This window comes from Eulemur rufifrons, chromosome 16, assembly GCF_041146395.1.
Source record: "Eulemur rufifrons isolate Redbay chromosome 16, OSU_ERuf_1, whole genome shotgun sequence".
NCBI classification, from domain to species: domain Eukaryota; kingdom Metazoa; phylum Chordata; class Mammalia; order Primates; family Lemuridae; genus Eulemur; species Eulemur rufifrons.
This window is the reverse complement of record NC_090998.1, coordinates 78,078,343-78,103,019: the sequence shown is the minus strand read 5'-3', so window position 1 is coordinate 78,103,019 and position 24,677 is coordinate 78,078,343. Positions and strand designations below refer to the sequence as shown.

Here is a 24,677-nt window from a genome sequence, read left to right as displayed (position 1 = left end):
ATAGTTTCTCCACTCACGGTGAATTTTTAAAATTTGAGTGAAACTTACTTTCTTGTATTGCATTAAGAATCTCTGAAAAGTCCACATCACTCTTTGGCCCGTCAGGTAGTATTTGCATATCCAGCTGGTAGCCTTGCAAATCCACACCTGCTTCTAGAGAAATGAAAGATATTCATGGAGTTTGCACCGGTTATCAGAGAGCCCATCATTAGGGTCCCAAAAAGAAGCAATGTCAAAATCCAAAGTGAACAGCTAGCTGATGTGCCAGTGATCCTCCCTCTTGTGCAAATGACTTTAAAAAAAATAAAAGAAGAAGAGGAACACACACAAGCCGTTTGTTCCTTATAGGACCATAAAGGTTCACTTGTATTTCCAATGCAAAAATAAGGCAACAAGTTTATTACAATGCAACATACTTCATAGCATTTGTTGAAAATTTCCTAAGTGAATTAACATGTTAGCCTCCACTCAAGGACATTTAAAATTATTTTCAGCTTCCACATGAATTAAAAAGTGACATTTAACACAAATACTTTATGGTACCATCTTCTTCAAAATTATATTTTATCTTTTCTATAGCATATATTTTCCATGAAAAATAAGGTAGGTAAAGTACCTAGCACAGTGTGGAGTAGACAGATAACATGTGATTTCCTACGTGTTCCCATCTAGACATCTTCCTCACTGTCAGCACCTTCAACTGGACTGTAACACATTTCGGCCCAGGACCAAATTGCATCTACCTTTTATCTCCTACAAACCCTAGAACAACACCTTGAACATATTAGTTGCTCCTTTTACTACAATTTCGCATTACTAGTAACCATAATGGATATAGGCTAAGAAAATACGCACAATTTAAGGCACCTTGATAGGCTATCTGTAGACTACTATGAAAGACATACTCTAGATAATATATTTTTTTACTTTTTCTGTAAAATCTTGTTAAATTGTATCAAGTAATAAATAAAATCTCAGAGTACCAAAGGGCTTATAATGAAAATCAACAGCTACCCCTTTTGCCATGTCTTCTTCCCCAGTCTGATCACATTTAAGAGTTTCTGTTGGATACTTCTATATGTGCATTGCATTGTTTCTTGATTTATCAATTTTATATACTGCTGCTTGTTTTCCGCTATGATACATGACAATATAACTGACGCTACTGCCCCTCCCCACTTGCCCTCCACTCACCTACAAAATCACTGTTCTTAGTAATTCCAAGAGATTAAATAAATTACTGAAAATTCCGTTGCTTATTCAATCAAATCTAGACAGACCTTATATTTGCAAATTAAGACAAGTGAGCTAAAGAGAAGATTTTGGTACTAAACGGACCCGGATTTGAATTTTACTTTTATGTGACCTTGAGCCAGTAAATCATGAGCTCAATAACTCTTACCATCCTCATTTATAAAATAAAGAGGATGAAAATTTGGGGAGGTTCTAGTAAAAATTATAGACAGTATATGTATTATAAATAATTTGGCCCATCGTGTTAGATCAGGGTGATTCACTAAAAAACTTTAAATGACAATCATTTTCTGCAAAATGAGGGCCTATTCCAAGTTTGTGGCCTAGGTTAAATAAAAACAATTCAGTAAAAAAAAAAAAAAAAATCCTATAATTTGGGACTTGGAATAGTTAGTTTATATTGAAACAGAAAGAAAAGGCTGACAAATCCAGTCTTATCTTCCCCATGTGACATAAAATGTTGGGAATATGTAAAGTAGGCTTAGGAGGACACATGATATTTTATGTGATTTCCTCATAATAGATGATGCCAAATCTGAGCTTCTGTCTACATGCTGTTCATATTTTACAAATAAAAATCGTCCTGGGAGGTATATTTTATATAAATCCTCAAATGCAGCATTTTTTTACAGAATAGGTGGCAGTGATATTTCAAAACCTGAGCTACATATCTAAAATAAATCTTCTCATGTAGTATTTTTGTACTTAAGAGGCTGCAAAGATACCATTTTTGAAATTTAGAGCTTTGTTTTGAACTCCCCATAGGTGAATTCAGTGTTCCTACGACAGTGTCAAGATACAGAACAGTATTAAGAAGGGAGGCAGGTCCCACGTGTCCTTACAGACTTCACCTGCATCAGCCAGTGCTCAAGATAGATCTTTAAGGAAGAGAGCAAGGAAATAAATATAGTTCTTCTAGAGGAGCTGACACTGGGAACCCTGGATTTACATGTGGGATAGTACACTGGTTCTGAGAAAACTTTCCATCTCTGTTTCTTAACTTTATTTATAGTGCTTACCAAAATCTATTTATTGTGCCATACACTAAAAATAGTTTCACAACAGAGGATGCTTCATAAGTGCTATTGTAACAGATATACATGTGACGCTCTTCTACATTATTAGTGTTATGTAACTATAAATCTAGTGATGTTGTAAGTTCATTCTTTTACGAAAGAAAGCCTGGCTTGTATTAGCAGGAATCAACAGGTTGATTCACCCACACTAGTTCCTATAAGGCTAAAGCTATTCCCTCAAATGATTAATGATGCATAGTCCTAACAACCCGACTTTGGACTGGGTCCTGACTGGAGAACCACCTTTGGCTAATAGTGGGAAGATGTTTCTCAGGTCTAAAATGTTATTAATAATAATAATTTTACTACTTCAGCCAATAATGGCTGATCTTCAACAAAATCACTTCCATGTTTCCTAGGATTAACAAGATTGTGATCTCCTAAATTACAATGCATCCATGCACTAAAAATTCCCAGGAGGGTCTGGGAGTCAGAACTGCAAAGCTTCAAATAGCAGGAAGGATTTGTGAGTCAGGGAGGTAGAACTCTGTGGTGTCTTCCAATCTCCTAGATGCTGACATCTATGCCATGATAACAAGGACTCTTGCAGATGAGGGGAAGAGAGAGTCTCAGGTTTAGGAGGGGTTACAGAAGAGAAACTGAGATTTTCAGCCTTAGAACAACGTTGTTTATTCTCTTAACTGGAATGATAAGTCTTTATATACAGAAGGACTTCAGATGAATATTGAAGGAATATTAGCCCTTTCAAGATGATAAACCTCATAAAAGCTGGGGACTCTGCCTGTCTTGTGAGTCAGTCTCTCAGCAATAACTCAGGCAATTAATCATAATAGAAACTCACATTAACTGATTATCCATCATGGTTAAGGGCTTAGGCCTTTAAGTCCCAACTCTATGAGTTATAGTTGTATGATCTGGAGCTATATACAATATACAATAGTTACATACAATAGTTACAGTTGTCCCCTACTCCCTTGCCTTTGGGAGATACATTCCAAGACCCCCTGCTCCCGTGAATGCCTGAAATCACCAATAGTACCAAACCCTATATATAGTGTTTTTTCCTAGACATCCATACCTATGATAAAATTTAATTTATACATTAGGCATAGTAAGAAATTATCAACAATAGTAATAAAATAGAACAATTATAACAATATACTGTAGTAAAAGGTATGTGGATGTGGTCTCTCGCTCTCTCTCTCAAAATATCTTATTGTATTGTACCTCGGGTAACTGAAACCACAGAAAAGAAACCACGGGTACAGGGGACCGCCGTACTTAAATCTCTCCAAGCTTCTTAAATGTAAAATTATTTGGAATAGCTTCAGGCAGAACAAGCAGTTTTAAATCCCACAAAACACCATACTCTTTCCAGAAATTACTCATTTGGTTTTCTTTGTGGCTGCCTTTTCTATGCCTTTTCTTCATTCACTTTGTAGGCTCAAATGGCTGTGAAAAGATTTTTCAGGAAATTCTCTCTAAATGTAACACGTTGGTCAAAATATGTGTATATGCCCCTCAGCAAAGGGAAAAAGAAAATGCAAATAAGAGAAGAACTTGGTGTATATTTTTAGAAAACACAATTTAGTTACTCAGCAAATGATATCAAGGAGCACAGACACCAATGCCCACATTTGCCAAGGCCCAAAATAGCTTGTTTTCCTAAGCAGCCCCCTATTGACTAGACTCATATCACACGTCTAAAAACACCCACTTAAAAAGGAAGCGATTAAACGTAGGATGATTAGTGTTTCTTCTAAACTATGGCACTAACTGTTCTGAAAGGCACCACATTCACCTTCAACACAATGAGAAATAAAACAGAAGTCCCAAGCAGCCCTTACGGGTTTTCTTCCATACAATTTCAAAGTCTTGTGGAAGACCTTATCCTCCAGCCACACCAAAAATCCATTCACAGATAGGAAGATGTAATTGCATCCAAGCTTCAGATTCACTCCAGTAGAGTAGCCCGTTTCCTGAGATTCAGTAAACAAGTCTTGGCCACCCTATCCAATAAAATGTCTGTTTTCTAAAAAGAAGATGAGAAAACACCAAAATTTCACACTCAACTAATTTTCATCTTCAAGAAAAACATTTGGTACAGTGGAAAAAATACCCATAAGAAATTAAAGACTTGGGTTCTAGTCAGGGGCCATATCAATGACCAGTTCTGTGCTTTCAGGCAAGTAATTTCATTTCCTGTGCCACAGTGAAATAGTAGAGTAATTCCACCTCACAGACTGCTGTGAGAACTTAACTGACATGAAGGAGAAACATTTGGGAAAGCCCTTTGGAAACAAAAGAACATCACCTAAACATCATCTAAATGTAAGATGGTGGTATCATGATTATTATTCTAAAGACTGGCCATACATTTACCTTTTCCTTATTTTTTCCCCCTAAAGCATGAGTTGTATCTTGACTCTCATCTCAGCAGAACTAGAGATAAGTGTTTCTTGTTTAAAAATCTCTGGTTAATGCTCTTCTCCTCTTCCTCTCCCAACAGCCTCTGGTATGACCGTTTAAGGGATAAAACAGGTTATGAAAGATATTTGCTGAGTTCGGTCTGTTCTCTAATTTGAGCTCAAACCCTGACATTGGTTCTAGAAAGTAATCTTTGAAACTTGCGGGAAAAGGAATGAGTTTCATAAAATCAGAACTAGAAAAAGTGAAGATGAAAAACAAAAGTCCAGAGCAGAGTAGAACAAAAAGAGAAGCTACAAAGCGGAACATCACTTATACATAAAGAAATAATAACCATTAAGGTGACAACATCTGTGCTCAATAGAACCTAACTGGTTCCTTCTTTAGTATGGTCTTCTCATGCTAAGGTTTTAACTATTGTAGAGCCACTAATTTAAATTTTCCTAGGCTTTTTTTTAATGCTAACTTGCTAGAAATGTTGCTACCAAGTTGTCTGAAGAAGAAGGTATCAGCACATTGAATGAGTGAATCAGGACACCTGAGTTGAAATCTTGCTTCCACCATTTACAGGCTGTATGACCTTGGGCAAGTTACTTACTTACCCTTCTCTGTGCCTTAGTTTCTCCATTCATAAAATGAGGATAATAGCATGAGGATATTACAGGAATTAAATGAGATAAAAAATGCAAATAGCTTGACAATTCTTGAGGTTGGGAATATGGTGCTTAATAAATTGTAGCTATAATTTTATTATTGTCAAATGATGTATTTAATGCCTGTGTATATGTACAAGACAACACTACCACCATTCTAGCTCACTAGAAACAAAATCCTAAAGGTTCTTTCCTGTGAAATCAATGTGTCCCAGCATTTAAATACCATATATATATATATATATATATATACACACACATATCTCAGAGAAAAATAGTCATACAGAATGGAGGAAAGAGCCACTTAGGTTTTAAAAGTGAGAAAAAAAGAAATCATATTAGAAATTACTTGGGAAATTAATGAAACAGATCAGCAAAATTCATTTTACAAATCCTAAAAGAGAACAAAGGGCATATTCTGTGATTAATGACACTTCTCTAGGGCTGTATGATGGGCCTAATAGATAAAGGAGAAGCAAAAAAAGAAATAGTTTAGGCTTTAGAAGCTTCTGATTCTATTTTATATGGCACAGTCACTACCTGGGATAATTTGATCCATATCCACTAAGCTTTATAGTTTCAAACTCAAAAAATCAAAATCAATGTTTCAGTTTACTCTGCATTTGACCCTTAAATTGCATTCCTAAGCCTAGTACCATTTAATACTTTTATTATTGGCCTATAAAGGGGGGTAGAAAATAATATTAATTAATTATGCATGGCTAAAGGGTAAGGTCAAAATGAAATCAATACACAAGAGAAACCATTGAAACAACCAGAAGGAAAAGGAAACCATACAAGTCAAGAAGATGGTGAAAGGCTTCTGTGTTGACACAGCATAATGAGAGACCATCTTACTGGTATTCCAGCGCAAGTTAACTGCGAAACTGCTGTACGATACAGTGACTGAGGAAGGATTCTGGGACATAGTCACTTTTAAGCCTTTGAATTTTACTTATGATGATAGTGACAACAAAAAGGATCACTGTCATTTATTACTAAGCACCTAGTATGTGTCAAAGATGATACTGGGCATTTTATGTGAATTAATTTGTTCAATTGCTATAACAAGGCTATATAGAGTTGCCAGATATAACACATAAAAATACAGGATGCCCAGCTAAATGTGAATTTCAAATAAATACCGTGATTTTTATTATAAATGTACTCCATGCAATATTTGAGACATATATTCAAAAAGTACTTTGTTTTTTGTCTGGAATTTAAATTTAACTGGGAGCCCTGTATTTAATCTGACAACCCTTATACCGTGAGGTAGGCATTAATATGCTCATTTTACTGATGAGGAAACTAAGATTCAGAGAAATGAAGTGATTTGTCCAAGATCAGTTAACATATCTGGGTTTTAAACACCTAACAGTAAAGCTTGCATTCAGAACCAGTATAACGCATTGTCTCCATTATCACACTCTTTCTTACATCTGGATGGTCATTCCCCTCTCTCTTGTTGATATCCTAGCTGAATTCAAAGTCACATTTGTGGACCAGATGTGAATCCTTCTGAGCAGCTCCCCAGTCAGATGCTCTCATAACTTTATTTATATCTCTGTTTCAGCCTTAACACTGTTTGACTTCTATCATAGCAGGTTAAGTACACATCCCTATAGCGGATATTCTTCCACATACATTTCTCTTTCCTCACATCACCTCTGTTTCCTTTATGGGAAGTACCTCTCCCTCTCTTGTGTGCAGCCCAGGCGGCAGGAGAAATCAAGGGGTCCTGCTTTCCCGTTATGAAGGCTGAAGGGAGGGGTCTTCTACTCTATCCTTTGTCTCATCACTATCCAACCAAGGGAAAGGCGCATGGCCAACAGGACTCTCTCCCCCGTCTTCAAAACTTGAGCCAAATGATGCAAAACTAGGAAAAATGGTAAGAGTTCCTTCATCCCAGATAGTCAAATAAAATTTCTTTTCTTCATTTCTGCTCCCTTTTCAAGGCTGGTTCTTTAGGTTTTCCATCCACATTCTTCAAATTTAAATTCCTTCTTTGCTTAAAGAATTGGTTTCTGTTGTTTATAACAAAGAACACTGACAGATTGTCTGTCTTGAACACGACTGTGAACTCCTTAAGGGCCATGTTTAATAGAGTATTGCATCATCCCAGCTCCAAGGAGGGCATCTTCCAAATAAATATTTGTTAGTAGATAGTAGGCACTCAGAAATATTTTTAAACTCAAAGGGGGTTGAACAAACTGAAATTGTTCAGGCTGATGACACAGAAGATCTACAAGACTCTCATGCTCTTTCTTTTTGTACTTAACAACCAGTCTGAGTGGGCTTTTAGAGTGTACTTTGGGAACTAAGATTATTCACTTTATAAAAAAATAGATGGATAACTTAATAGGCCCAATATGACTACAGTATCCATGCTGCTTCTAAGATCTATGACTCACTACAAATAAGAAACTCAGTTTGAGATCTCTTCTGTAATTCCCCAACAGAGAACTATGGTGAATTAGTGCAAGTACACTAAAAATAAAGAGAATGGAACTTAAATCACATGCTACCTTGCCAGACTAATATGAATTTTATAAATACATTTTTAGATAATAGGCTTTTAATTATAATTTGTTTAATATATTTTCCTTAATTATTATTAAGGAAAGAATGGTAAAGAATTGGCTTTATTCATACTTTCAACCAATAGTCAATGTATATAGGGTTTAGGAACCTATGATAAAATGATGGAGAGATAAATACAGTGATGTGTTTATAAGGTGAGACCAGTGACTTGAGATATGCCAAATTATCCCACGTTGACATTACACCATTAGGAAATGCCTTCATAACATTGATTTAATTTTTATTATATTAATATCAGCACAGGATGTTAATTAAAGGAAAGGACAGACTGACTCTACTGTGTCTGGATCTGACTCTAACGATTCTGGGCATTGCATTTTCAAAGAGGCAGTAATGAAATAAGACTGTTTCTAAGAACAGAGAGTAGGATAGTAAAGAATATGAATATCACGGCATTCAAGGAAGTGCTGAAGAAACTAGGAAATGTTTCACTTGGAAAATAGCTCAGAATGAGTTTTTAAACAACTGAAGCATTGTTATAGGAAAGAAGAATTTGATTTACTCTGTATAACTTCAGAATTCAAACCTATATCTGGTGGGTAGAACAGATTTCTACAAACCACAGGTAATCATTTATGAAGACCCTACTCTAAATAATGCATGGTGTTAGGAGTAATGGAAGGTATAAAGATGAGTTGAAGACAGTTCCTATCTTCCAGGAGAACTTCATATAAAACCATAAAAACAGATGGACTTTGATAAGGCTTCCAGGTTCTGTGGAAGGATGAAATGGGAGATCCATTCTGACTAGTGAGATCTAGAAAGCTTCTTGGAGGAAGTGGAATTTGAGTTACATTTTGAGGAACAAGAAGAGCTAGATAGACATTTACTAGGGGAAGGGACATTCCAAGATGAGGCAGGAGCTTGAGCAATGGCAGAGAAATGGAAGAATAAAAGTCCACTTGAGAAATAGGGAAAAGCTTCTGATGGTTGAAGCAGAATAAGGTAGGTAATGACAGTATCAAAGGGGATATATTTGGGAAAGTAGGGAGAGGGTAAATTGTAGAGGGCTTGAAAAACTGGGCTCACACTATCCTATGGATAGCCATAAAGATTTTTAAGAAGAGATGGGCTGATATTAATTATCTTCTCTGCAGGAGAACTTTGGGGTGGTCTGGAAAATGACATAGAAAGAGCCACTGATGGCAATTACCCAACATCTAAAATCCTTCCACTGGGCCCTCCAGAATTCTCTGAACATCACCAGTCTCTTCTCCATTCATCTTCTTGCTCAAATGAAAACCTGGATCTTTCCAAAGGTCACCGCTTCCTGTGGCTTTTTTGCATGGTACTCTTTTTTCTCCCATATCCCTGGTGCCAATAGATCTGAAGGAGTGGACATCTTCCTTGAGTCTCAGAGCCACCTTCAGACCATTCTCTTTCCACCTTTCCCAAACACCTCCAGCCTCAAATCTCATGTTGTAATACTGCATCACCTTCTACCCTTTATCTATGTACTCACTTGCTACTTCTCAAGCCATACTCCCTTACTTCTTGATGAGGTTAATGCCTGGCTTATCAAGTCTTCCACAACTACTCAATTCTTGACCACTTCAATATATACGTAGATGCTCCTTCTCACACCCTGGCCTCTCAGTCCCTGGGAATTCTTTCCTCCAGTGATCTTGCCCTCTACCCTATTACCTTCTCTCATGTCACACCCTGGTCTAGGCCTTGTCATTGCCAATAACAGCACTCCCACCCCAGGATATCACTGTTGTGCATTCCATTCTCTGACCACTCCTCTTATCTTTTCAGCTCCTCCTTCTTTTACCCTAACCCCAACACAACCTTTCAAATCCTCTTGGAACTCCAACTGATTGATCCTACCAACTTTTCACTTCCCTCTTTATTAAGATTAAATCGCCTCATTAATCACTGCAATCACTCCCTTTCATGCACCTTTGATTTACGCTCTCTTTTCTTACTTCCTTGGTAAAAACCACAATCCTGATCAAATTAAACTCTCCACCCATTCCATGCCTTTACTATGTAGCTGAATAAGGAAAAATACACAATGATGGTAACTAGTCCTACTTTAATTTCATGACTATGAATTTCAAATGCCCTTTAATGCAAGCTAGCAAACATACTGCCCTGTCTATACCCCCCCTCTTTCTTTCTCTCTCCCCCACCCCACCTTGATTGCTCCATTCTCATTCTTGTTAATGACCTTCCTCTTCCCACATTAAAGAAAAAACTGACATAGTAGGAAAAGAACTCCTTAGACCTTCATCATACCTTCCAACATCCACATATTCCTCCTTCCCACTTGTTATTTGTTATCACAGATAAACTAACCTGGATCCTTTCTCATTGATGCCCACATCACAAATTCCCCCCTCTCTTCAACATCATGAATCATCTACTGGAGATTTGCAATTTTAAATGAAACTCTCTCTTGACCTTACTTATCCTCCAGCTGCTGCCCTATTTCTTCACTACCTTTCACAGCAAAGCTGCTCAAAAAAAGTTGCCAGCATTCACAGCATCTAATTTGTATCCTCTCATTCTCTCTTAAACCCACTTCAATAAGGGTTTTATCACCACCACTTCACCAAAACTGCTCTTAGCAAAATCACCATTGACCTCCACTTTATTGAAGTCAGTGGTCAATTCTCAGTCCTCATCTTACTTGACTTTCAACAACATTTAACCTAGATAATTACTCTTCTTTTCTTGATAAACTTATTTAACTTCCAAGAGGTGGAACTTCTGGTTTTTCTCCATCTTTGCTGGCCATACTTCCTTGGCTTTCTTTTTTGGTGGCTCATGTCCTCTTTGTCCCTTTATCATTGGAAAGCCCCAGATCTCAGCCTGTGATCCTCTTCCCTTCTCCCTCTGTCCTTCTTTCCTTGATCATCTCTTTCTGTCTCATAGCTTTAAATAGCATATCACACCTCAGTGACTGTCAGTTTTATATCTTTTCCCAGACCCATCTCTCAAACTCCCGACAGGGAGATCAAACTACTACCCATGTGATCTTACCAGTTTATGATATTATCATATCCACAATCAAACTTCTGATCTCAGCCCCACCTTTGCCCTCAAACCCACCAAATCTACTTCTTCTGCAGCCTTCTCCATCTCAGTTGATTTTACTCAGTCCCAAAACTTAGGAGTCATCCGTAGCTCTTCTTTCTCTCTTCCCCTACATCCAATCCATTAGGAAATTCTGTTGTCCCAACTTTAAAATACATCCAGAATCCAAATTCTCACCAACACTTCTGCCACTCCTAGTAAGAGTGACCATGATCTCTCCACTGGATCATTTTGGAGACCTCTTATCTGACCTTCCTCCTTTTACCCTCCCCCCAAAATCTATTCTCCCCTATAGTCTATATTATATCCTGTTAAAATATAGGTTACATCATGGGATTCTTCTGTTCAGAGCTGTAAGAGTTCCCACTTCATATGGGGCTCAAAGTTCCTACAGTGGCCTACAAGGTCCTGCCCCACTGGTCCTTGTGACCTCACTGAGATGACGTGTCCCCTCACTCACTCCACTTGAGGTTCAGGGGCCTCCATGCTGTTCCTTAAACTGCCAAACTCACTCCTACCCCAGAATCTGTCTATTGACTGTCTTTCTGCTGGAATGAAGTTGCCCAGATATCCACATGGCTGTCTCAGCAACTTCTAGTCTTTGATTTCACATCTCCTCCTCGATTTGGCCTACTCTGACCACCTTATTTAAAACTGCAATGTGCCACCCGCTTCCTACCACCTGATTCCCCTACTTTTTCTTTTCTCCATAATTCTTATCCCCTTCCTAAACACTATAGATTCATTCTATTATATATAGTTTATAAATAATAATATAGAATATAATTATAACTATAACATAGTTATATATGTGATAAAGTTTTTATATATTATTAATATGTAGTTTATTTATTATTTTGATTATCTCTCCCAACTACTGTGTGAACTCCCAAGTGCGAGGACTTTTGTCTCCTTTGTTCATTGATGTATCTCAAGTACTCATTGAAAGAAAAGCAGGCAGATCAATTACAAAGCTATTGTAATAATTTAAAAAACAGCTAATGAAGGTTCAGTTCGGTCCTATCCTACAAATATTTATTGAAAGTACAAAGTTATATAATCCAGAAGCCCTTCCCTTGAAGACCTTTCAGTGCACAGATAGGTAATTTCAAAATGTTGAAAGACAGTGGAGCAGAACCAGGGCATCCTAGAGAGAGCAGCATGAGCAAAGGTTGGGAGGCATGCAACCGCATTAGGTATTCAGAGAACTGAAAGCTCATCAATGTGACTAGATCTGATGGTCTATTTGATGAGTCCTTTCCTAGGCTACAGTCTTCAATTACTCAATGACCACTAATCTGGTATTACCGTGAGGGTGTTTTGTAGATGTGATTAAAGTCAGTTGACTTTAAGTAAAGGAGATGCTCCCTGATAATCTAGGTCAGACTGATTCAATCAGTTGAAAGCCCTTCAAAGCAGAGCTGAGGCTTTCCTGAAGAAGAAGAAATTCCACCTGTGGACTGCAGCATCAGTCCCAAGAGTTCAAGCCTTCCCTTCCAGATAGCCTGGCCTGTGAATTTAGACTTGCCTCGCCAGCCCCTACCATGATGAAAGTCAATCCCTTGTAACCAATCTCTAGAATATATCTTCCACTGGTCCTGCTCTTCTGGTTGAACCCTGACTGATGCACTGCAGTAATAAAGTTTAAGGCAGAGAGGGCAAAAAGTGAAGCATAAGAAGCAGCAGGGCCCAAATAATAAAGTGCATTTGTTTTTAACATGCTAAGAGGTTTGATCTGGACCATAAAATCCACAGGACAAGCACAGTGAAGGGCATGATCTGGGGTAGAGATAAATTATTCTGTATTTGATATAAATGCTGTACTGGGCCAGGGAGCAAGCGGAAGAGAGAGGCTGGAGGTTGGGAAATCAGGAAAGTTACAAATGAGAGGAGTCAGAGGAAAACCAAGAAGTCTGTCATGGAAGCCAAGGAAACAGTGTTTTGAGGAGAAGTGCGTGGTCCACCCTGACCTGGTGCATCAGAGAAGCCTGGCAGGTATCCGCCAGGTTGTGATGAAAGAACGTCACTGAGGCCCTCAACAACAGCCACAATGGAGCAGAGGAGTGAGAAACCAATTGTGTTTGTTGAAGAGTGATGAGAAGTGAGAGAGCAGAGCAAACAAAGGTAGGTGACTCTTTCTGAAGTTTGGCTTAGAAGGGAGGAGGAAAAGGGGGTGGAAGAGAGAAGAGGATATGGTGTCAAATGAAGATGGTTAGAATAGGAGAAGCTTGAGACTTGTCATGGACTGAGGGAAGTAACCATCAGTATGGAAGAGGGAAAGAGAGATGAAAACAGGGGACACATTCTCCTAAGCAAACTTCCAGAGAGGTGAGGTGGCCAAGGCTAAAGGATACAGACGAAAGTTTGGTCAAGGACAGTGGGAAGCCCTTCATCTTCTGAAAACTTGAGGAAAGGGGGAAGGATGGAAGTAAACAGTGATATATTTGAAGATGGAAGATGGCGGACCTCCAGGAATTCATGCCCAATGGCCCCAGGGTTTCTTGGTGAGGTTAGGGAACAAGGAGATGGTGTGATATGGCTGAAGATGGAGGCTTGGGAGGCTTGGGTTCAGTGGGGACTAGGTGGCCACCTGCCAGGACATTACAGAGAGGAATAGGGATGGGTAACAGTTATTCTAAATGATTTCTGAATTCCCTCACAATTTAACATTTCTATAACATCCCTTTGCAGGAACGTTGCCTGATGCTTCCTCAGCATCCAAAACAATGCCTAGCATGTTGCAGACACTCAATAAATATTTGTTGAATGAATGAATGCATGAATGAAAATGAGCTTCTCCCCAAAATAAGCACATAAAACTTTTTTCACCTGGTTTAATGAAGAATCATTTTAACATTTTTACGAGCTCACAGATACTTCCCAGAAGCCTTAAAACTTAATATAACGACTCCAGTCTTCTCTCTTTACTGTAGGAGGATGTGGGCAAGTCAGTACAGTCAACTTAGGTTTCAAAGTGGGCATTTTTAGCTTGAAATTTTTTCCTGGGTTATCTTAGAGCAAATTATCAGGAAAATGGCCAAATCTCTATTTTGTTATATTATACAAGAAGTTTTTCTGAACCAAGCAAGGGTTTATTCACTCTGATTTTCATTCAGATTCTACCACTATATGTGGAATGTAGCCTTGACCTTCTCTGGTACATCCAGCTCTGTCTTCTCTTACTGGTTTTGGTGACATTTATCACCTACTGAGGTGAAAAGAGGGATAAAAACAAGACTCCCCCCAAAAAGCAAGCTTAACTGGACATGTGGCATAATCGTTTAATAAAAATATAATGCAGGCTGTGTCAGGTTGCTGCTCAGATGGGTCCCTGTTGAACTTCCCCATGCATTACCTGGGTGGAAGACTTTGGTTTTTCCATGAGTGATTCCAGAAGAGCTGGCCTCCATTTTTATTGACCTTCTGCCTGGTGGGAGTGAGGAATGCCTGACCACGGGCAGGCGGTGTGACCCCGGGCGGCTTGCCACACTTCGCCGTTGATGGATTTGCAAACGCTTTTCAGCCCCATGAATAGATAAACTTAAACCTGGAATAAGAAATAGCACCATGAGACTGAAGAAGTCAGTTCAGAATGGCTAAAACGCTAAGTTATTTTCTGGTATGAAATCCGGACAGCAGGAGCAACTGTGTTGCAAATTCTTAAGGGATGCTTCATTCAAAAGTGGACTTCCTTAGTTATCATAACAAGACTTTTAATTATGTAAGATCCAACAAAATCAAATATGAAAACTCTTATCAAAATTATTTTCAAAACCCTGGGAAACACAAACATATTTGGCATGCTGTTGTCAGGGTCTATGGGGCTTAGGAATTGGTGCTGGGGTATCTGGAATTTCAATAAAAAGCAAGGAATTTTCTCCACTTGATTCACTCATATTTACAGCTTTGATAACCTTAGAATTACATGCATCTTTAGAACTATTTTATTTAGGAAAATTTCAAATGTACTAAGAGCAAAAACAGTATAATGAACGTGGTGTACTCATCACCCAACTTCGACAAATGCTGACTTTTCCAAACTTGTTTCATCAATCCAACTCCCCTTGTTGGTTTGCTTTTTAGGCACTAAAGTAGTTTAAAGTGAATCCCAGACATCATGTCAATCTCATTAAAAGCAATACTGATTGCATTAACTTACATAAATTACATTAATATGGATTCTACTTACTGATGCATGCAACTGTATAAAAAAATCTATGAGTTCAAAGAATATCTTTGAAAAACCCTCATTGATCACCATTAGAGGCTGCTAAGATACCAATTTATTACTCAGAAAATTGATAAAGGGAAAGAAACAAACATTTATTCTGCCTTTCCTTTAGTAACCACATTTCAAGGCAACCAGAGAGTTGATGAAGGGGAGTTTTTCACAGGAGAAGAAATCCTGCTAATAAATACTGATGGAAAAGAGAATTATAAAATCATTCTAGAAGCCCCACTGAAGTATGAAAGTTGACATGAATTGTCCAAAGAAGCACTGTGAGCACAGAGCTGGAATTCAAACTCATGGATGACTGAATCCAGCTCTGTTCTTTAAAAAGAGCCAGAAAAGGTGTTAGCCTTATTTAATGCCAACAAGCCATCAGGACTTGGTCAGGAATCTTGTCATCCAACAGGGGAAAGCTAAGCTTCACCAAACCACAGAATTTTTGATTAAGAGGAGAATCTGTTGAAACTTGAATGTAGACATTTAAAGTTGGCAATTACATTACTGTTTAGCTAACTAATCTGGTGCCTTTTACAGCTGAGGAAACTGAGACCTGGTGAGGTAAAAGAGTTGGTTTATGGATTATCGGTACTTGGGGGATACAATGAGAAATCAACTAAAATCCCAGAAATGAGAGAAGTAACAAGACTGCTCAGAGGTAAACTGCAAAACCAGCAATCACAGGTCATGTCAAAGGCATGAAGAGTCACCTTAAATTTCCCCAGGGGGGAGGAAAAAGAAGAACATGACCGGAGCTAATTTTTAAATTCTAACAAATCAGAAGGAAGGATGACTCAAATCAGAATGGAGTTTGGTCAGCCAAGAAAGCATTAAAACAACCAACCAACAAACAAACAGCATACAATGTCACAGAGACAGTCATGGGCAGTGCCCATCTGAGCAATAGCCTCAAAATTCAAGAATTCCAATTGCACAGCCAGACTGTCCTGACATATGATTTTACTCTCCTTTGTCCACTTCACTGTCCTCATTCTGACAGTGCTCACCAGACAGCCTAGGGTTAGGATTCAGCTTCCAGTACAGGGAGAGAGTACTCACACTAGTGTCCATGTCTACCTGCCCCCAAGATCCAGTTTCTAAGCCCACAATGCTGTGACCTTGATCCCCAGTCTCAGGAGATTCACCAGGTTAGGACTGCCATGCTGGGCGGCCCCTTGGGAGACAGCCTGGCTGGCTTCCCCTAGCAATGCATGCCCAGCTCTGATGGCCAGGTACCTGGGCATGTGCAAGCCTTCTACTCCCAGGGCTCTCTCTCTAGTAGGACAGGCATGACAGCATCAGCCTATTTTCTTCTTCTCTACCATGCTCTGTACCACGGTTGTATGTTCCACATTTCCACAGAGGTGCAAAGTGAACATCTGTAGACCCATCAAGATTCCAGAAGAATGTAGACAGATTTGTAGGTGACAGATGAAGGGAATGAAAGAGACATTTTAAGTCACTATCAGAGGATACATGCAGTCTCAGTCTGCAAATATGAAATAGACTGCTCTCCTAAAAACATTTTTTCTTGTCCCTTTTGCAGAGGATTATTGGCCTGAAGGGAACAGGATTCTGACTCAGCGTGGCACTTCTAGCTTTTATATAACTTCCCTCAAGGAAGCACAAAATGACATAAATGAGAATAAAAATTACACCCTGGAAATAATTGGCATAGGTACTTGAAACTGTTGAATTCTACATTTAAAAAGTATAATAGTGTAGATCATAATAAAAGTGATAAAAATAAAAAATAATTCATGAGTATTACCAGGAAAAGATGGCTATGAGGAAAGTGGGTATGTTATATGAAAATTTGGGGGGAACCCTTAAAGCCTGAGCAAATCCATCCCAGTCCTCCAGGAATTAAGAGTCCTCAGAAGTACAGATAAAGGACCTGGCCTGTGAGAGCTTTCCTCATACAAGGGCTAAGTCCATGGAGAGAGGGATTGGTAAACACAATAGCTACTACACATGGCAGCAAATATACTCCAGATACTTGAAAACATTAACATTTATAGAAGATTCAGAAGTCTCATCTTTAGAAATGAGTTGTCAGCCAATAAATTGCATCATTCAATTTGTTCTTAATTACTTTAGAAAAAACTGTTGACACTGATTATCTATCAAATGCCAGGCACTGCATTAGATATTGATCATCATCCCATTAATGCCTCATCACAATCATAAAAGACAGAATTGGTATTTATATCTTATAGACATGAAACCTAAGGCTCAAGAAGTTACTTGTCTTAGGTCACGCAACAAGTGATTAACCCGAATTTTAACCCTGCTCTTTTCCACTATGCCATGCAGTCTGACAAATTCAATACCAATACATACACTAACTGTTTTGAGTCTGAGGTGGTTCTGAACAGTAACTTCACAGAGGTCTATCCAAGTGGGGATTAGAAGGTGCAAAATGCTGACACTTCTTTGACCGAAGCTCTTTTAGAACTGTCTCTTTCTCCCCTTTTCCATCTTTGGCTTATGTCACCATCCAGGCTAAAAATGTCCTCTTGGTTCTTGACCAGCAATCAAAGACCTCATCAGTAAGAGCAGGCTGGAGCTGTACCTTCCCCTGGATGCCCTTCCAGTTCCTCTGGCCCATGCCAGTCTCCAAGCTTGCGATGAGCCCTTGTCATGCAAGAGCCCTTGAACTCTCCTTCACCTGCCTTTACGTGGATGGCCTATTTCTCAAACTAGTTCCAGAGTCCCTAAGGGCAAGAATCATATTATGTACTTTTCTGATTCCTTCCTCAGCTCTGGACAAAGTATTTTGCATAGGGCAGGTGTGAAATGACAATCTGTCTTCAGTCCCTTCTCCCCTGCATTTTGCACCCTAGTTGGTGCAAAGACACCTTGGGCATAGATGGAGCATGGGCCAAGAGCAAGTCAAGGAAGTGACACTGAGCATGACCTGTGCAACAAAGTTTTAATTTCGTGCTTTCTGTTCTGTTATATCCTTACCATCTTTCTTAGACGCCCTGAGGCCTGAAACTTCACTGCCTCCCTCAGCTTCAGCAGAGAAAGTGCTCTCCAACTCAGCTAAGAAGATGGAACCCAGGTGATGTAAGGTTTCTAAACTTCCCTCCTTTCCACCTCAAATTGTCTTTACAAAAGTACCTTTTCCTCTTAAACCTATCATCTACGGTACTTGGTAAAAGACCTAAAGTCAGAACCTGGGGAAACACACACCTCTAGGGATGAGGAGAGGGAAGTAAAAGTAGTGGCTAAAATGTGGATACCAGAATCAGAGTTTCTAGGTTCAAATCTCGGCCACACCATTTATTACCTAGTGCAAGTTATCTAATGGGTTTTTGTGCCTCAGTTTTTTCTCCTGTAAAATGGGGCTAATAACAGTGCATACCTCATAGAGTTGTGAAAATTAATTGAGTTTATACCTACAAACTGTTTATGGCAGTGTCTGACACACAGTAGGTGCTCAGTACAAGCTAGCTGCCAACATGATCTTCTGTCATATTGATGACTTTCCCTCAATCTTCATCCTTCTCCCTAGCATTTAATACCATTGTCTCTGCTCAGCTGTTTTTTCAACTCTTTCTTTGGTTTCTCCAACACTTCAGCTTCTTGCTACCTCTCCTACCTTCCTAAACTCTGTTCCCTTTCCTCTTCTCAGAGGTAGGGGTATTAGTTTCCCAAGCCTGCTGTAACAAATCACAGCTATGGGGGTTCCACAACATGAACTTATTATCTCACATTTCTGGAGGCCAAACATCTGAAATCGAGGTGTTGGCAGGGCTCCCCCATAGAAGCTTTGGGGGAGAATCCGTACCTTGTCTCCTTCAGCTTCTCATGGCTGCTAGCAGTGCTCGGTGTTTCCTGCCTGTGACCACATCACTTTAGTCTCCATCTCTGTGATCACATCACCTTCTCTATATCTCATTTCCCCCTGCCCCTCTCTTATAAGGACACTTGTGATGACATTTAGGGACCGCCTGGATAATCGAGGATAATCTCCTCATCCTAGCGTCCTTAACTGAATCACATATGCAAAGACCCCTTTTCCAAATAAGGCAACATTCACAGGTTCCGGGGACCAGAATGTGGACAGATATCTGGGAACCATTATCAGCCCACCACGGTGGGTTTTCCACGGTTTTGACTCTGGCCTTTATTCTCTACCTTCTATGCATCCTCGGTGATCTTACACACTCCATGTCTCCATCTCCAACTGTCATCTCTGTGTGGTCAGATCCACAAGTCATTTCTCCTGCTTTGCTCTGTCTCCTAAATTTCAAGCCCACCTGTCCTACTTGGTCTGAGTTTTCTATGGAGAGACTCAGTGAGTCCACAGAAACATAATAAATGTTTAATAGCCTGATAACAAAAACAAAAGCTCAGATTTTCTTCAAGGTTCTCATATAGTTTCTTTACTTCTCAAAAATTCTGTCTAAAAAGTGAAAATTTTTCTCAATAACATGAAATTCTTAGGGGCTCTTTCTCTCTGGCCCACTTCCAATGTGCACTATTTCTGGCTGCACCACACAGCTAGAAGTGCGCCTGTGTAAAAGTGATTTGCTTTCTTCTAAATGTCACTCCTGTGATTCAGAGGCGCTGTGTGCCATAGGAACATTTGTAGTTCTGTCAATGTTTTACAACTTGTGGCGAGAGTGTCTATGTGTTGCATCACTCTCCTTGGCATTTCTTAGGTAAATTACTTTTCAAACCACTGAAAAACTATGTTTTGAAAGTCAGCACCATGAGCGCAACATAACACTCCCCTATTTTTAATTAAGAAAAAGAAAATCTGTGGAAGAGGACATTTATTTCCAGTTGTCTCTTTGATTACAAAGTAGAAAACAAATCCAGTGATTCACCTTCCCGAACACTGGCAAGAAGGGAAGGTGAAAGCTCTCTTCGCTACTCTCAAGATTGAATTAACGTTCCTAAACTTTCTCGAGCTTTTCTAATATCCTCTCCTATTTGGCTCAAAGAACACTTTACAAAATGTTTATAAAATAGGCTGCTACCTCCCCATATCCTAGGGAGGAAAAAGCTCAAACACACAGGAATACAGGTAGGAAACGGAGCACGTCATGTGTCATTCACTTAAGTATGTTCCCTTTAGAGGGCGCAGAGCGTGTGCCGTGGTAGCGAGGTGGGCTCAGGCGGACTCAGAGAAAACAGATGCTGAGGCCCTGTGAGCACTAGAATGGGTGCACTCCAGGGAGAGGTCTGAGTTTTAGCCCATGTAGGACCCCCTAGAGACCCGAAGATACAGTGGACTTAGTCTCAGAGGCCCTGATGAGAGGATTTACTACAACCCAACCATCCTCCACCTCACCAGGCCCTTGGCCATGACATGCCTCCTTCTGCTTCGTCTTCTCATGCTGTGCCAGGCTATTTGACAGATTAGCATCTGCATGTTACACAAATCTGGCAGCACCAACACATCAAAACGAGAACTTCCTGCCAAGTGTTGTCATTTGTAATTTTGTGACAGTTGTATGTTTAAAGTCACGTTAACTGGGCATTCTAAGCACTTTGAAAAGAAATCAAAATGCTAAGGGCTAGCTATAATATTACCCATATTTAACTTTGGGCTCAATATCTATATGAATAATTTACAGAATCAGAAAGGATAAGAGCCTGTGAGAATGTTTAACTGTCACTACTTGAATTCAGACAAAGTGCTGCAGTTAGATTACCAGTGTTTTCTCTCCTTCAAATCTACCTCTAGATTCTTTTTTTTCTTTTTTTAAAATTGTTTATTTCAGAATATTATGATGTTTCAAATGTTTTGGCTATAGGCCTTTTTGTAACTTATATCTATCTCTCCTGCTGCTGGGGCTGAAGTAGAGTCTCCTTTTCCCCCACTACTGAATTCTACTAGAAGGACTTCATCGCAGGAAACCACAGCGGCAGAGTAGATTATTCTCCTAATTCCCGCCTTCTCTCTGCAATGTGACTTGTCAGTACTTCCCAGTAGACAGGGAAAGTGTATTCCCTGCTCTGCTTGTTTTAGACTTGGTCAACATGACTTCCTTTGGCCAAGGGGTATTGGTACATGTGACAAAAGTAGGATGTGTTTATATGGTCTTGGCTTGGTTTTTAGTGCTTTTGTTGTCATCATAAAAAGCACAAGTCCCAAGTAGCATTGGTCCCAGAAGGAGATACAGGAACAGACTCAAACCTCGTCTGCAACCTGGAGCCAGAAGCCTCACTTAAACCACTTAAGATCAGTCAAACACCAGCGACCTAAAGACCCCTGGATAAAAATAGACAGATGTTTCTGGGTGTGAATCAGTGAGATTTGGGGTTGTTAGTACACAACAGAGACTTGGTGAACATAGCCCCAATAATTGCTTCATAAGGTGGAAATGAAATGGTGCTGGTGCTTATAATTTGGTTAAAGTGGTGAGTTCACAAATAAAACACCTTCTTTCTTGCCTAAAATGTTTTCCTTCAGATCCCTAACCCAACACCTTCTAGAATCAGCTCATTCATCACCCTTCTGAAGAAATCCCATTACTCCCAACCTCCTTCTCTGCAAATCACCCCAATATCCTAAGCACACATTTCCCTCCTGTATGCTTTTAGCATCTGGAACATACCAATATCAAAACTTATCCACCTGCATTATATTATAATTGTCTACATATCTGTCCCCCCAACTCAGGGCTGGGACTGTGTCTTATAGTATCTAATGCCTATCACAGTGCATGGCTCATGATAGCACTAATGTAAATATTTCTAGAAAGGAACAGAGGGAAGGAGGGGCAGGCACAGAACACAGCACTGTCTGCCTTCCTTATCTGCAGGTTCCACATCCATGGACTCAACCAACAAACCCTGGGTCAAAAATATTGGACAAAAATTAAAATAAAAAATAACAATACAATAAAAATACAAATTAAAAAAATATAGTATAACAACTATTCACATAGCATTTACTTTGTATTAGGCATTATAAATAATCTAGAGATGATGTAAAATATACATGAGGATGTGCATAGGTTATATGCAAATACCATGCCATTTTAAATAAATTGCATCTGCAATTTTTGGATTTTCATGGGGGGGTGGTGTCCTGGAACCAACTCTCCTTCAGGATACCTAATGAAGACTGTAGGTAACTAAACTTCTCAAATCCTCTCAAATTCCACACCTTTGTTACGTTGATTTTGTTTGGAGAGTATTTGTTTAGTCCCTGCAAGGTGGCTGAGCTTGGAAGAGGATAGGAGAAAGGGGCAGTGGCAAGTAAAGAGTGTCTTGAACAGCTTAGCCTTCCCACTCTCGTTTCCCTACCCCCACAAGCCCATCCACAGTGAAAATTACCTAAGGTATTTTTTTCTTCATAATCGGTGATTTAAAATTCTTTAAGAAGGATTCAGTATATATCCAAAAGAAATGAAATCAATATGTCCAAAAGATATCTGTACCCCATGTTCATTGCGGCATTAGTCACAATAGCCAAGATGGAGCCATGATATGGAATCAGCCTAAGTGTCCATCGATGGATAAATGGACAAAGAAACTGTGGTGTGCACACAAAGTGGAATACTATTCAGCTTTAAGATACAAGGAAGTCCTGTCATTTGTAACAGCATGGGTGAATCTGGAGTACATTAAGTGAAGTAAGCCAAGCACAAAAAGGCAAATACTGCATGATCTCACTTATACGTGGAATTTTGAGCTCATGGAAGCAAAGAATAGAATGGTGGTTACCAGGAGCTGGGGGTGGAGGTCAGTTGTAGAGATATTGGTCAAAGGATACAAAATTTCATTTAAATAGGAAGAATAAGTTCTGAAGATCTATTGTATAACATTACAGTTAATAACAGTATATTATATTTTTGGAAATCATGAAGAAAGTGGATATCAAGCCTTCTTACCATAAAAAATAAGCAAGGTAATATATATGTTAATTAGCTTGATTTAACGATTCCATAATGTGTATATTTCAAAATATTGTGCTGTACACAATAGACATATGCAATTTTTATTTGTCAATTAAAAATCAGTAGATAAAATATAAGAATAAATTAAAAATAAAAATAAATTATTAAAATCGAAGCATATATCATTAGGGAATTGCAAATTAAAACAAGGAGATACCACTGCATACCTATTAGAATGGTGAAACTCAAAAACACTGACAACGTGAAATGCTGGCAAGGATATGAAGCAACAGGAACCCTCATTCATTCCTGGTGGAAATACAAAATGGTACGGTCACTTTGGAACACAATTTGGCAGTTTCTTGTGAAACTAAACATATTCTCACTATGCAATCCTGCAATCATGCTCTGTGGTATTTACCCAAATGAGTTGAAAACATGTTTACACAGAAACCTGCACATGAATGTTTATAGCAGCTTGATTCATAATTGCCAAGACTTGGAAGCAACCAAGATGTCCTTCAGTAGAGGAATAGATAAATGAACTGTGTTATATTCAGACAATGGAATATTATTCAGCACTAAAATAAGATGTACTATCAAGCCACGAAAAGACACGTGGGAAGCTTAAATACATATTATTAAGTAAAAGAAGCCAATCTGAAAAGGCTATATATTTTATAATTCCAACTATATAACATTCTAGAAAAGGCAAAACTGTGGAGACAGTAAAAAGATTAGTGGTTCCCACGGCAAAGAGGAAGGAGGGATGAATAGTCAGGGGATTTTTAGGGCATTAAAACTATTCTATTAATATTAATATATGATACTACAATAGTGGATACATGTCTTTTTAAATCTGTTAAAACCCATAACATGTACAACACCAAGAATGAACCCTAATGTAAACTATGAACTTTGGGTGATAATGATGTGTCAATGTAGGTTCATCAATTGTAATGAACATATCACTGTGGTGTGGGAAGGTGATAGTGGGGGAGGCTATGCATGTGTGGGGACAGAAGGTATATGGAAACTCTCTGTTCTTTCTACTCAAATTTGCTGTGTACCTGAAACTGCTCTAAAACATAAAACCTATTATTTTTTTTCTTTAAAGACAAAGTCTCACTCTTTTGCCCAGGCCGGAGTGCAGTGGCCTGATATAGCTCACTGGAACCTCAAACTCCTGGGCTCCAGTGATCTGCACGCCTCAGCCTCCAGAGTAGCAGGGACTACAAGCATGTGCCACCAGGCCTGGCTAAATGTTTTATTTTTGTAGAGATAGGGTCTTGCTATGCTGTTCAGGCTGGTTTCAAACTCCTGGCCTTAACTGATGCTCCTTCCTCGGCCTCCCAAAGCACTGGGATTACAGGCATGAGCTGCCACATACAGCATATTTTTTAAAAAGAAGCTATTCACTTACTGGTGAGAACATAACAAAACAGGGGTTCTCATACATGGCTACTTTACCGTTTGCAATTAGACAATTTGACAAAACTAAAAATTTTACACTCAAATGTTTCTCTCCATAAACATTTAATATATTTCAAATTGCAACTAAATCTTA

The 24,677-nt window shown here is 39.0% G+C and overlaps 1 protein-coding gene across 4 annotated transcripts in view; it reads right to left on the bottom strand.

Moving 5' to 3' along the window:
* ANO4 (anoctamin 4) overlaps positions 1-24,677 on the bottom strand; it is a 325,441-nt gene that overhangs the window by 146,692 nt on the left and 154,072 nt on the right. For 3 of the 4 annotated variants that reach the window (XM_069490108.1, XM_069490103.1, XM_069490106.1), the window contains 2 exons: positions 14,373-14,564; positions 49-153 (listed from right to left, as the gene is read on the bottom strand). In XM_069490108.1, the coding sequence (XP_069346209.1) occupies positions 49-153; positions 14,373-14,564 (297 nt within the window). Of the gene's footprint in view, positions 1-48; positions 154-14,372; positions 14,565-24,677 lie in introns of those variants that run through there. The other variant, XM_069490107.1, reaches the window with a different exon arrangement.